At 35.4% G+C, this 14,755-nt stretch overlaps 2 protein-coding genes across 11 annotated transcripts; one reads left to right on the top strand and one right to left on the bottom strand.

Annotated features, from left to right (window-relative positions):
- Positions 1 to 121: 121 nt before the first annotated feature.
- Positions 122 to 2,811, bottom strand: LOC121997964 (anaphase-promoting complex subunit 10-like). Of its 4 annotated transcripts, none has more exons than XM_042552666.1 (7): positions 2,561 to 2,811; positions 2,169 to 2,229; positions 1,990 to 2,082; positions 1,709 to 1,779; positions 1,236 to 1,340; positions 1,045 to 1,154; positions 122 to 373 (listed from the first exon to the last, which is right to left on the bottom strand). In XM_042552666.1, exons 1-6 carry the CDS (start codon positions 2,806 to 2,808, stop codon positions 1,085 to 1,087), a joined length of 648 nt encoding a protein of 215 aa, XP_042408600.1. In that variant the 5' UTR covers positions 2,809 to 2,811; the 3' UTR covers positions 122 to 373; positions 1,045 to 1,084. The 4 variants fall into 4 exon arrangements, 3 of the variants coding, with proteins under 3 accessions (XP_042408600.1, XP_042408602.1, XP_042408601.1); XR_006116403.1 differs by having other exon boundaries at positions 178 to 373; positions 521 to 1,154; XM_042552667.1 differs by lacking the exon at positions 122 to 373 and adding an exon at positions 413 to 520.
- A 334-nt stretch (positions 2,812 to 3,145) lies between these two features.
- LOC121997960 lies at positions 3,146 to 11,307 on the top strand. 7 transcript variants are annotated; one of them, XM_042552653.1, is made up of 14 exons: positions 3,146 to 3,466; positions 3,561 to 3,762; positions 3,996 to 4,070; positions 4,168 to 4,269; positions 5,558 to 5,652; positions 6,195 to 6,323; positions 8,568 to 8,682; positions 8,819 to 9,012; positions 9,082 to 9,198; positions 9,750 to 9,830; positions 10,013 to 10,248; positions 10,407 to 10,446; positions 10,589 to 10,999; positions 11,097 to 11,307. In XM_042552653.1, the coding sequence occupies exons 1-14, from the start codon at positions 3,419 to 3,421 to the stop codon at positions 11,157 to 11,159; spliced, it is 1,908 nt and encodes a 635-aa protein (XP_042408587.1). In that variant the 5' UTR covers positions 3,146 to 3,418; the 3' UTR covers positions 11,160 to 11,307. The 7 variants fall into 7 exon arrangements, with proteins under 7 accessions (XP_042408587.1, XP_042408583.1, XP_042408584.1 ...); XM_042552649.1 differs by having other exon boundaries at positions 3,561 to 3,747; positions 10,589 to 11,307; XM_042552650.1 differs by having other exon boundaries at positions 5,603 to 5,652; positions 10,589 to 11,307.
- Positions 11,308 to 14,755: the final 3,448 nt, after the last annotated feature.

The raw sequence follows: 14,755 nt of genomic DNA, 5'->3' as shown, positions 1-14,755 counted from the left end.
ACTAAACTGTGCTTAAAATCTGTCGACCTTCGAAATTAATCGGGCGAAACCACCGAATATTTAAATTATCAAAAAAAAGGAATTATTCTTCATCTTTAGACCAAAAGGCACCTTTGAATCATAGTCTTAATCACACACTTTGAAAATCTTAAACAACAATATTCTAGTGCAGACACATTGAATAAGCTCAATCCAAATACTAGCCATCACAAGTATATTCTTTTCCTTTGAAATAATTACAACAACAATATCAACTCCTTAGCTATTTGCAATTTGTCTTAAGTCTGTATTTTCAACAGTTACTTTTGCTGCCAAGATGTCTTGCATGTATAGCACTGAACATCCTCTCAAGAATCTTGGTCTGAATTTAGATCTGCATTTTATAAACACAAATAATTATTCCGTAAAACATGCAAGTTCGAAATATAGGAGGTATTCAGCAAATAGAACAATCCTTTCTGTTGGTATTGTTGCATCAACACTTTGCTCAGTCGGATTGTCTTTATCTAAATTTCCATACCTGTCAATTCACAGATAATAAAAAGCAATCCCTTCCCCGTGGAAATTGACACAGACATGTATTTCTGCAGATCATCTTCATGGATGATACTAGACCATGTTTATCCATTTCGACAAAGCAATATCACCTATTATACCAGATAATTGCTGAACAGTGGCATGCTGTGTTTTCTTACAACTATTGGAGATGAAACAATAGCACTATATTCATGTGTAAGATAAAGAATGATCCAGTGCAAGGTATATTTGTTCATCTAACATCTATCAAAATAACCATAAATATGCTTAGTAGAAACATGCAGATCTTAGTGTATTGCAGTGACATAAATGGAAATCCAATTTACAGATGGCAGAAATTTCCAAGTTGGAAAGAACAGCTTATGGCAGTCATTGCACTGAGAGAGGTTATTTATGTTTCACTTCTTTAGCCACACAAGTAAAAGAATATCTTGTAACTAAAACTCTTAGACAAAAAGGTCATATCCAAATTTGTTCAATGTTTTTTACAGCTTTGGTTCTCATTACCTCATGAACTTCATACAACAGAGATTGGCGCTGACACTGCTTATCTAATGGTTGAGTAGGAAATGAATTCTTGTGAAGTAAAATGAAATGGTTGAAGGGGGACAGGGTTTCTGTAATCCAACATACAACAGCAAGTTGGAAACTTAACTGTGAGAATATTGAAAAAAAAAAAAATAACATTATCGACTTACGGTCTAGGACCATATATTTTGATTTGGCGTATATGTGTATCCCGTCCATTTAGATGATTTGACAAAATAGCAACTTGAAGCATGAAAGTATTAATGAAGGTTTCTCTGCAAAATAAAAGAGGATAATTCAGAATGACTGGTTAGAAATTCTGGTGTTTGTTAATTTCATCATCCAAAATTGTTACATGAAGAGCTGACTTTTAGTTTTAACAAGCGGGCAATGCCAGCAATATGCTTGAGTAGATTTATAGTGCTATATCTTTTAGCCAGTAAAAACTTCAAGAAAGCTTTTCTGAAGTTAATCCTGGTGAGCACTCTAAACTTTGACTCCATATTCAACAAAAATCAATTTATTACTCAGAAAAGGACGAAAACCACACAGTTCACATAACCAAGATACATGAAAGGTACAAAAGCGATTAACCTTAATGATTCATACCAAAACAAATAATACCATTCAATAATGAGATTACCGGGGATCATTTCCTGACAAAGATATATGAACCCATCCAACTGGCTTCATAAGCTCCACAGTTTTAATCTCCTGCCACACCAGGAGCACAAAAATAAATCCATCAAAAACATCAAATACAAAAGCATGATTATAACAATTATCAACTACACTAGCAATACAAAGTTTGATTATAATGTACATTTACCTAAAACATGTGACCCAGCCCCACCTAAAGACCCAAAGAAAGAAAAAGATTATGCAGGTATACTTAAGTACAGCTCTAAAAGAAGACAAAGAAACCTTCAGGTTGTGGAAACCATCTCCAGCCCGGATCGAGATCTTGCTAGGTGTGTAGCTCTCATCCAATTTGAAATCCACATAGAGAATTACTAGCTGGGTCAGGATGGCAAAGACAACTAATAGTAAAAATAAAAAGTCGATTCAAATTAACAAAATGATGACAAACACAGGAGAACAACCTGTAGCTTAACCTTTTTCTGAAACTGAATATTCACCAAATGAGGCTGCGCTCCATCCGATCTGACCCAACAAACAAATAAATAACCAACCTTTCTCGCCACTTTATTTATAAGGAAGTTTATCAAAGAATAATTTTCCTCGAATGCTAGATACATTTCACATTTCAAAATTTTCATAGAATTGCTCACGCGGTCAAGACAATTATGAAGAGAAACCTAGTTTTAGCGGTTCTTTAAAGAAAAAGTGGAAAAGACAGATTTGGCTCATTTGACCATTCACGCAAATTAACGGGTGGCGAACTGTAAATCATGTGCGGAAACCACCGAATGAAAAACATTCGGCAAATCAAGAACATAGGGAGACAATGACAGGAAGAGAGATTCCACTCAACTGCCAGTAGGTATCTAGGTTGTCATCGCGGAGGGAGAGGACGTTATTCCCGGGCTTGTAGGAGCTAACGCTCCACGCTGCATTCTTGGCCATCTCACGGAGGTCATCTTCCACAGAAAGCTGCGGACTTCCGGTGAGTTTTCCAGCTGCAGCAGCCGTCTCCTCCTCCCCGTCCAATTCCGTAGCCATCGCCGCCTGCCGTCCCCCCGCGGTCACAACTCTTCGGTCCCGAGTCCAAACCCTACTCATTAATGCTCTTAAATAGATATTCGGGAAATTTACGCATATGCGGTAGCCATGTACTGTACTCCTTTCTCCACGTAAGCAGTGTTTCAGTGTTTTATTTTATATTTATTTTATTTTGAAAATTTTAAATTTATTCCAATTCTGATTTTTTTTTTCAATTTTACTTGTTTTTAATATCCTGTTAAATTTTATATTATTTTTTTAATTATTTATTTGTTTTACACATACCGCTGTCATCTATTGGGCCGAGCCTGCGTTGCAATATTCATGGGCTTCATTACTTATCAGGCCGTACGAACACACATTTATTTCCTAGTTCTATGTGTACTCCGTCGAATTTTACCCAGTCGCGAATAGCTCTGGCAACTCAACGTGTCGATTCTTTTACCTTTGGTTGGAATCAACAGATCTGGCGATCGAGGAAAGGATTCTTGCTTTCTTTTTCTTCCAGGAATTCGCTGGGATTACTCTTATGTTTCTTCTCTATATGCTGTGAACCATAGAAGCAAACTAAACTATTTTACTCCTTTTCCTCTTAAAAAAGAAGAAGAAATTGAATCCACATTGTATTTTTGGTTAGTTGTGCAATTGTTCAGGCGAAGGCGTTTTCTTAATGGAAGCGAAGGAGAACGGTGAAAAAGTCAGCTGCGAGTATAAATTGGTGAGTTGAATGGAAGTCCTTTTCTTTTCTTGGCGATTTTTTTTTCGATGACTATGAATGGCTGGAAATTAGTGACTTTGTGATTACAACGTAGAGGGAAAATCCTTTGAGGAGGAAAGAGAAGGTTTTTGTTGGTTGTGGGGCGGGTTTTGGTGGAGATAGACCGCAGGCAGCACTCAAATTGCTCCGAACTGTTAAAGAACTTGATTATCTTGTGCTTGAATGTTTGGCTGAAAGAACACTTGCCGAGCGATATCAACTTATGATGTCTGGAGGAAAAGGTTACGACACTCGAAGTATGTTAGATATTTAGTTTGCTTAAATTCTGTCTGGTAATTTTTTTCTTCTTGTATGTTTTGACCATCAAATAAAATTCTGAGTCATTTAGTAGCAGTTAAATTTGTCAGAAACATCGCAAGCTTATGTTCCACGTCAAAGATATAGCGTATAGTATGGGCAATGCGGTTGGAAATGTCTTCTGCTTTTTCTTTTCCAATGCATAATGTGCTTCCACACTTGGTAATTTCAGTATCGGATTGGATGTCAATGCTTCTACCTTTGGCTGTAGAAAGAGGAACTTGTATAATAACTAACATGGGTGCAGGTAATGATCTTCTTTATCAGGGTCAATATGCAAGTTATTGTATTGTCTTTATTAATATTAATATGTTTTATTTTTATCTCAAATACTCAACTGGAAGTGGATCCTCTTGGCGCACAACAAGTGGTGCTTGACCTTACAACAAAACTTGGATTTGATATAACTATTGCAGCTGTTTATGAAATTTTTAAGGAGACATCAGGTGTGCTCAAAATCACCCAATCTTGTAGAAAAGTTCCTTTTTATTTTTTACTGATTTATTTATATTCCAAACAATTAAATTGCATCTAGTCTCTTGTAATAATTTTGAATATGATCATTTGCTTTACAGGTTTTAAGTTTTCATATGAAGGATGCAAGATTTTAGAAGGGGTGAGGGCCTTATAACTATGCTACACAATGATTGTAGATCTTTTATGGTTTGGGACTATATACAATGTGTCATGCAATTTTGTAACCTAATTTAGCCTCAAATGGTGAATTGTGTGTTACTAGAGGAGTTTTGTAATCTTAGTTGACTGAGCGACTATTAACTTGAGTTTAAGCATTTTGGATCAATGGTTGAAGTTGATAAGTTAAGGAGTTAGTTCTCTCAGCTAAGTAGTCATGAGGATTGATAGTTAGACCTGATCCTAGACATGGTGAGGTGTTAAAAAGGGCTTCTGTGTGATGGTAAAGACACCATTGGGTCTCACTTGTTGATTAGGATGATTCTAGGCTATCAGTTGATGTTTGAATCTCGATAGATGTCAAACCTTAAGTGGGGATTGTAACACCTTAATTTAGCCTCACATAGTAAGTTGTAGGCTAAAAAAAGAGCTTTGTAATCTCAGATGAATAAACTATTATTAAATTGGGCTCAAGGCTTTTGGAGTAGTGGTTGGATCTAATTAGTTAATTGATCCTCTCATATGAGCAGATAATGATAAATTCATTTGCTTAAAATATCCTCCATGAAGTTGTATGTTCAATAATTGTGTGTCTACTGTGATTATTGTTGCCATTGCACATAACGATTGTACATATTGTTCTTTAGATTCTTTTTTAGTTGGAATCATTACTTAAACTAATATCCCTGAAAGAGGATCAATTTGTAAATGCATAAATGAACATGGGACTATATGCAAGTATCTCATGTATCCTAACATTCGTATAGGTAAAAGGAGCTAACTAGTTTTTTGATTGAATTTTTCCTAATTAAATTACATGGTAGTATAGCTTTACTCTAGTAACTAAGAGATTGTGATTTGGTCCTTAACTGCTGATGCCCCTAGAAACTCCTAACAATATGATGTTCCTTACATCTTTCATTAAGATCAAAATCATTTGTTATCTTCTTCTAACACCTAAAATGATTGTGATTCTCTACTATCTACAAGTGCTTCACAAAGATCATGATACATATTCATCATCCCTTTGCATTGAGGCTCTAATATGATCACAATTAACCCTTATGATATCTTGGTGATTTTTATTCTTTAACTTTTTAGGATTCCCCGTACTATCTCAGAAACTTTATCCGCTATATGCAACAGGGCAGGCTATGAGAGATGAATTGGAAAAATTATACTTTAATGACAAATCGGTATTACTTTCTCTTCCTTGAAGTCTTTTGTTGGGTGCAAGTTGATGTGTATTATTTAAACATTACCTGATGGTTGAATTAAGAAGCTCAAACTCAACTAGCGGCAAAAATGTTACGCACATGATGTTCACTATATAGACATTTGCCATGGTGACTAAGATTACTTCTATTTTTTTTCTCATGTCGGCATGTACGCCTTGTTAATTTCACATCCTGGAAATAAATAACTTCTTTTTTTTTTTAAATTTTTGAAGACTCTTAAGTTTCCTATGTCAAAGCTTTCAATCATTAAAGTACCAAAAATGGATCTCCATATACTTCTTGATGTAAATTGGCTGTAGAATTTTTGTTTATGCTGCTAGCTGCTGTTCCAGGACTTTTTTATTATTATTTTTGGAGGGCTCAGTAAAATTGTTTTATGAGTTTAGGGAGGTTCTTAGTTTCAACATGCTAGGCCATTTACATTGTTAGGGAACATGTTATCTCCGATCTTGTATAAATATTGTCCCTCAAATATTAGAATGCACACTTATTTTTTTCAGTTTTTACATGTGAAAGGCGTAAGCACTTACATGGGAGCCGCTCCAATAGTTGAATGTCTTGAGAGGTACAAGCCCCATGTTGTCATTACTTCGAGGGTTGCTGATGCTGCACTATTCTTAGCTCCAATGGTATGAGTCACACTTAAGGTCATGGATGTTAATGTGTTTGGTTAAATTTTTTGGCCAGTGGTTCATCACATAATTAACAGAGACGAAAATGGAATCAATTCATTGCTGAGAGTATTGGCTTCTGGGATATCATCTCTTCTTTAGGTTACTGGTTTGATAAAATAGTTTTGGTTACTCCATTTTCACTTTCTGAGTTCGCTGCAAGACTTGTCATTTTTAAAATGCCTTTATAAGGAGCATTGTTCAACTAATAGATTAATTGTACTTTTTTTCATATAATACACTCACACTCGTGGCTATGATGATTCTATTATACTCTGAAACATTGTCATCACAATTTGATTTCTAATGCATTTTCTGTATCAATGTCTGTGATGAAAGGAATACTATTCTTTAATTTGTTATTCAACTACAGAATGATTGACATGAAGGTGGAGTGAAGTTATCATGAGTGAGTGAATGACATGTATACAATATGTGATAATCGACATAAGCAAGTGGAAAATATGAAAAGAGGAGGTAAAGTTGAAATTCTGATGTATTTTAGAAACTACTCTTTTACCATAATATCCACTGTTGTTTATTTGTCACTTCAAGTTTTATTTGATCTTAAGATTGTTGGTCTAGGTATTAAAGTTGATTTCTTCTCTAATTAAGATGCCTCTTCGTGGTGGCAAAAGGTGAAGCCGTCACCTTAGCGGCCCCTCTAGGACAGCCCCACACATTCTTAAGGGGGGTAAATTATAAGGGTTTATTCAACCTTAGCTGAGCGGCCTTCCAAGACGGGAGCACAAGATAACCCAAAGCAGCATTTGCACCTGTCGGGAAGATGGGGGCCTCTTCCTGGTCTACATGTTGTTGATAAATTGATGCAGTTGTTCTAATTGGAAGAGATGGAAATCAATTATTAATAAAATATCTAGAGAAAAAGGCCTAAAATGCCCCCTCTTTTAGGAAAAGACTTATCATTCCCCTGTTTGCACAAAGTGACAAATAAGACTCTCTTTTTTTTCTTTTCAAAAATGCCCACCCTTATCTCCTTTTGCTCTTTATGTGATTGTCGGTGGGAATCACATCAGTGGAGTGACTAACAGACAACTAAATCCTCATTGAAGCCGATCACTAACAATTATTGAAACTCCACTAGTTGGAGATATTTATTATTTCTAATAAAAAATAATGCTACCTTGCCCATAAAGAGTTTTAATCTTTGACATTTTCAAAGAGGAAATCAGCCACTATTCAATTAGGTGTAAGCCAATTTTTGTGGTTAAAATTCAATGGATATTACATACAAAACAGTATATTATATTTTTTTCCAAAATATTGTTCTATGCCACATAACTGTCCAAATCTCTCATATATAGAGAGAAGATGATAAAACATCATTAGTCATATTCATTGTCATTTTCTTTGAGTTTTGAGATTTTGTTTATTATCATTTTCATTGGGTTTGATGTCTAGGTAAATAAAATGTTTTTTGCTAAATAATAAGGCTTTATTAATCATGTTTATGTTGTTCCTATGAGTTTTTGATGGTTGTTCATGTCATTTCTTTTAAGTTTTGATGTTTGTGTAATGTAGTATATATTTTTCAAAACATGACTGTGTGTAATTTCATGATAGATATGTAAGATACTGTATTTATGATCCCATTTGTCTTGTTATATTAATGTGTTCCTTATCAACTGTGGCTTGTATATTAAGTAGTGTCCAATTGTACATTTCTTACTCCTTTCAGTTACAGATTCACTAAATTATTATTTTTATTTGCTAGAATTACTGTTGACTTCCTTTTTTTTTATGTTGACTCTAGGCTACTAAAATGTCATCTTTTGACCTTGTTGAAAAGATAATCGCTTGTGAACTAGCAGTTTCTTCCTAAGTCACATTGAACTTGTTTAAATGCATGATATTAATGTGTTCCTTATCATCTGTAGCTTGTATATTAAGTAGTGTCCAATTGTACATTTTTTACTCCTTTCAGTCACAGATTCACTAAATTATTATTTTTATTTGCTAGGATCACTGTTGACTTTTTTTTATGTTGACTCTAGGCCATTAAATGTCATCTTTTGACTTTGTTGAAAAGATAATCCCTTGTGAACTAGCAGTTTCTTCCTAAGTCACATTGAACTTGTTTAAATGTATGCACGGATCTTTGGCCTCAAATTGCAACAGAACAAACTGAAGCACTAGTTAACTTTCCTGTTGTCTTGTTTAATAAATGTTTGCCATGTTTAGGTCTATGAACTAGGATGGAATTGGAACGATTTCAGTGAGCTAGCACAGGGGGCTCTGGCTGGCCATCTTCTTGAGTGTGGTTGTCAACTCACAGGTGGATATTTTATGCATCCAGGTACTGATTAAACTGAAGTTTTCATAGCAAGTGCGTGACACAATAACTAGATGTTCTTGAGGTTGCCAACTTTTTCTTATTATGAAAATATCCTTGCATGACAAACATCTAAACTTAGTTTTATTGAACCATTAAGCAGGAGACAAGAATCGAGAATTTTCTATTGAACAGATCTTGAATTTGTCACTTCCATATGCTGAAATTGGTTATAAAGGAGAAGTATGCTTAGCCAAAGCAGAAGGAAGTGGTGGTCTTCTCAACAGTAGCACATGTGCTGAACAGCTCCTTTATGAAGTTAGAGATCCTAGCTCCTACATTACTCCTGATGTGGTAAGGTTATATTTTTTTACCATCCTCTAAATATGGAATCATAGTCATCGATCTAATGTCATTCAACAGGTTATAGACCTGAGAAATGTATGCTTCAGCTCGTTGTCAAATGATAAAGTTCTTTGCTGTGGGGCAAAGCCTTCAAGCATTCCTTTTCCTGATAAGCTTCTGCAATTGGTTCCAAATGTACGTGATTATTCTATGTACTATCTAGTATTCTGAGATATACCATATATTATAGTTTAGTATGATGCATTAATAATATTATTTTGCTTCAGTGACCATGCATAAATATATTGGGCGATCCATTATAATTGTTTAATTGTTAGTGTTCAGGTTTTAAGGTATTGAGCGCTTGCCACTTAGTCCACATTGATATTTTAGATTTAAAGTTTCTACATTGAGCCTTAATATATATGCATGTAATTCTTTTTTTACAATAATGCAATATAATATTTCTTTCTCTCCAAATTCTTATTGCTCGTCTTCATGAAAAGTTAAAGTAGTATTATCTGCTTTTTGATATGTTTAAATGTGACTGGATGGTTAGAAGCCTTTAGAAGAATTGATTCTATTGGAATGTAATATAGTAGGGGTAGAGGGAGATGAAAAAAAAATATTAGTCAATGTGTTGTTTTGAATATTTGTAGTGATGCTTTCCTTTGAACTAAAAATGGAGGGATAAGTTCACCTAATGAATCCTAAACAGTTAACTGTTTTGATGATTGGTCTTCCAGGATTGTGGATGGAAAGGATGGGGAGAGATATCTTATGGAGGATTTGGATGCATTAGACGTGCTGAGGTTGCAGAGTTTTTGGTTAGTTTTTCAATCTTTTGTTTTTATGAATACTGATTAACAACTAAAAAGACAAAGTAAAGGTGTGCTACCTTTGCAGAATAATTATAATTCCTAAATTGATATCATTTACTTATCTTCTTTTTTTTTTTTCTTTTGAATATTCAAATAACTAGCTTTAATTATTTTGTATGCCCTTTTAGGTGAGATCATGGGTGGAGGAAGCATATCCTGGAATTAGTGATAGTATAATATCTTATATTATCGGACATGACAGCCTGAAGGCAACTAGAGCTAGTCAGAGTGTTTCGTTTGTGGAACCGGTGGATGTTAGGCTTCGCATGGATGGCTTGTTCAATTTGAAGGAGCATGCAATGTGCTTAGTTCAAGAGTTTACAGCTCTGTATACTAATGGGCCAGCTGCTGGTGGTGGTATTTGGTACATATGAGAGAATGAAATTCTTTTTCCGGTCATTCATCTTGAAAATGGATGGTTTCTTGACTTCTATATAATTTCTATATGTTTAAACTAAATTCAAAATATCGAACTTGCTAGATTCAACCTTAACATGTGGAGTTACTTTGTTCCATATGCAGCACTGGACACAAGAGGGAAATCATTCTTCATAAGAAACTGGTGTGAATCTATGTTTAAATACAAAGCATGATAATGTTGCAATTTTGGATAGCTTTCATTTTCTTTTCATCTTCTTGCAATATTGACTAGAGGATTCTCCATCTTCATTATAGTTTTAGCTAAACATTTTTATGTTGTTCAGGTTGAGCGGGAAAGTATTTTCTGGAGAACTGAGATAAAGAAATCAGAGTCCAAGCAGCCATCCAAAAAGGATGATCTGCATGATCATCCAGATCGTATGAACATTACAAGAGAAGAAAATGAAGTTTTGCTTCCCTCGAACAACTCTATCACTGATCCAATGTCCTCTGCACCAGCTGAGCCTACTCAACCCAACAAGAAAATCCCTCTGTATAAACTCGCCCATAGCAGGGCTGGTGACAAAGGAAATGACTTGAACTTCTCAATCATCCCTCACCTTCCCAATGATATCGACAAGCTTAAACAGTTATTAACTGCAGATTGGGTCAAGCATGTGGTTTCATCCCTCCTCGACATTTCATCCTTTCCCAACAGCAAAGCAATTGAGCAGAGGAACAAGCAGATGGAACAGGTAAACGTAGAAATTTATGAAGTCCCTGGTATCCATTCTCTCAATATTGTAGTGCGGAATATACTTGATGGAGGTGTGAACTGTTCACGAAGGATAGACCGGCATGGGAAGACCATTTCCGATCTCATATTGTGTCAGGAAGTCAGCTGGCCTCCATTGACATCTGAAGATGTATAGGGACTCAAGGTTTGACCTTCTGGAATCCATCAAATTGCAAATGGTTGTTTAAATAACTATTAAGCAAACTTTCATGTTGTCTAAAATTTGTGAAATTGTAATGTTAATGGAAATTTGACCCGGATTCGATATGGATTTGTGTTTACTTGAAGCAATTAGTGTTCAAGGCACAAGGTCTTGAAATTTGAATCGAAGGCATTTGAGTTTGATTTAGAGGATCTTCCGTAGTTTGAGAATCCTTTGATAATCTTCATTCTAAAAAAAAAAGATAACGGGGTCAAATTGTAAGTTTTTCAATTTTTTTTAGTTGGTATTAGATATTTAGTTTATAATTAATTTTGATGAACGGTCCAATCTAATGGAAGCATCCCATCGGTCATTAGAGTAAATTGAGAAGTGTTTACAGCGGATGATCCATCAGTCTAGCGGTCTTAGGTTAACTATCCATTGAGGAAATTAAGAAGAGATTTTGCTATCGTACTATTGTTTTAGGGGTGAGTCAAAGTTTTTATTTTTTTATTCTTTTTAGCTGGTATCATGTATTCAGTTTACACCGACTAATCTTAGGTGTAAACGGTCTAATCCATAGAAATTTTTCACTGACTATTAGGATAAATTGAGAAGCGCTTGTAATAAACGATCCATCAACTAGCATGCTTAGGTTAATAAATGAAAATTTATCCCTTAATTTGTTAAAACTAAGATTTGATTTTTAAATACCTAAAAAATTAAAAAGTATTCTACCATTACACCGAGTCAAAGTCTTTTAGGAATTAGAGATAGTTGCTCTTAGTTTCAAAACTAACTTGGCCCACTTAGTTAATCTTCAAAGAATTTCGTTTAGGTCAATTCGCAGCCCTATTTCGGAATGATTGGTTTATAATAATGAACGTTCGGCATTGAACTACTGTTTTTTTTGTATCTTTCTTAGCCACCTTAGTTTGAATTTTATTTTCGGTCACTTTTCGCACCATGGAATTGATCTTTTCCAGCAAGTTGGATCAAGTTGCATTGGTTTAGTCAAATCTTTCTGACTAAGCCATTTGAAATCCTCCCATTATGTTGGACAGTTAACATTTCATATAATATTTTTGCTCGAGACTTTCGAAGTCTTAGTCTAGTTTTGACTTTGACTTCTTTCATTCTTTGGATTGCAAATCATTTGAATTGTAATCCCCACAAATGACCGCCCCATAGAAAGTCAACTGGATTTGATCATGATCAATACAAGATTCCTTTTATAGAAATACGGGCACAAAAGGTTAATCAATGGCATTTTTTTTTTAAAAAAATCTACTAATCGTTTGATCTCTTGACTTTCAAATATCCCTCTCGTCAGTTGCATTGACATTTTAAACATTTGATGGAATCGCAGTGTTATATTTTTTTAAAAAAAAAATCTTTGGGTCAAATTTAAGTTGGATTTAAGTTTCATTTAATTATATTCTTAATTCACATGTCGATGTCTATTTAGTTAAAGGATTTAAAATATTTTTATATTTTGTTAGTTCATGCACAACTTAAACTAGAGTGGCACTTCTCCAGAAGCCGCAATTAGCAAAGTGCACTTGTTTTCTTTTAGCGTGAACAATGAGATGAGTACACATGCAAATCTACACTCCTTAAATGAGCATTAAAATTGCGATCGAGCATGGATGCTGCTGGATCTTTCCAAACACTCTTCCAAATCTAGTTTTTTATAATTAAAGTAAAATTCAAAAGAAGGTTTCGTTTTTAATGAATTGGAACATTTTTATATAAAAATAGTCAAATGAATATATCTTATCTTGAAAATATCTTTAATTTGTTATTATAGTAACTATAATAATAACTTATAGCAACTACAGAACTACTGCATATAACAATTCCAGATAGTTACTACAATATTATACCTTACTTCCAAGGCTAGTATAGGTACTTATTTGTTCGATAAAATAATCTGCTACCAAAAATATACAAGATATTTTTAAATTTTATTACATCGAATTAAATTTATTTATTTATTAAAATGATTTGAGTTGATAATTTTAGACTGCCGACAGAGACTAATTTCTACTAGTATTGAGAAAATTGAACCGGGGTTGAACTGCGAACCGGCTCTTGATCCGGTCTGGTCCACCATTAAAGCCGAAAAAAATAAAAAAATTGGTCAAAACCGTTTAAAACCGGTCAAACCACTTACAACTTGTCAAAACCGGCCAAAATCGCTCGAAATCGATCAAAATCGCAGGTTCAACCAGGATTGAAACATGATTTTTATTTATTGAAGCATGATTTATATATATATATATATATATATATATATATATATATATATATATAACGGTTGAACCTCCGGTTCGACCGGTCAAACCTTAAAAACCTCGACCTGGTCATCGCACCGGTTCAGTGACCGGTCCGATTTTCAAAACATTGGTTTCTGCTAATTGTTGAGTATAGACCGAGCTTCGAATCTGAGCAGTAAAGTCCAAGCGGGCAAGTAGTAAATTGGTCGACTGGGCAGTAAGGCCGAGCAAGTTCGGCCAGACAGAGAGCTGACCGGGTGAGAGGCTGGTCGGGCGAGCGGACAAATCGAGCGAGAGGCCAGTCAGGCTAACAGACAGGCCGAGTGAGAGGTCAGTTAGGTGAATAGGCAGGCTAAGCGAGCTGGTGTCGACCATGCGGAGAGGCTGAGCAGGTAGACGAAGAGGCCAACCGAGAGGACGAAGAGTCCGACCGGGAGGATGAAGAGGCCGACCGGGCAGATGATGAGATCGGGCTAGCTGACAGAGGCCTGCGACTGACGCAGTTTCCTTGAAACAGATTCGCCTCACCTCCGACAGTGTTTCGAGGTTTACTTGGGTCGTTTGTTTCCCAAGATAGAACGATTAACCGTGATTACGCCCAGCATTAGTGGTCACGGTGAACTGAGTGGTACCCGACTGTTATCATGGACGCTCCGCCGAGCAGGAGTTGTACGACAGAGGAAGAGGGAACACAGGTGGCCGACCACTTAATATAAGAAAAGGAAATTGGTTTTAATCAATTAAATTTCCCTTTTAATGGCAAAGAAAATAAGGAAGTTTTTATTTAAATTTTCCTTATTTGCCAAGACTAAGGATTATAAAAGAGAGGGAGGGGTGCGTTCATGAGATACAACTCTATTTTATTTTCCTCCCTCTCGTCCTTGGTGGTGGCCGGCCCTAGTCCTTGCTCTTCTCCTTTTCTTTTCTTCCTTGGTGGCCGACGACATCAATACTAGAGGGGATTTTTGGTGGTCGGTTCTAGCTTGGAGAAGAAGGAGAGAAAAGAGGCTTTGCTCTTGCATCCCTTGGAGCTCATTGGTTTGTGGTCGAATCTTGCTAGAAGAAAGGAAGGTGTTGGTGGTTCTCATCTCGGTAGATCGTTGCCCACACAACATCTGAGATAAGAAGAGGAATACGATAGAAGACTAAGAGGTTATTGCTTACAAAGGAAGGTATAACTAGTAATTGTTTTCTGCATCATACTAATTTTCTTTGTATGAATTCCAAACACAAGAGGCTAGTGATTCTAGATTTTCGGATTAGATATTCGAAGTTGTGTTTCTTTTGTTTTATT

This window comes from Zingiber officinale, chromosome 6A (genome assembly GCF_018446385.1).
Source record: "Zingiber officinale cultivar Zhangliang chromosome 6A, Zo_v1.1, whole genome shotgun sequence".
NCBI lineage: Eukaryota > Viridiplantae > Streptophyta > Magnoliopsida > Zingiberales > Zingiberaceae > Zingiber > Zingiber officinale.
Note: the sequence above shows the minus strand (reverse complement) of the source record. Positions and strands in the feature narration are given on the sequence as shown.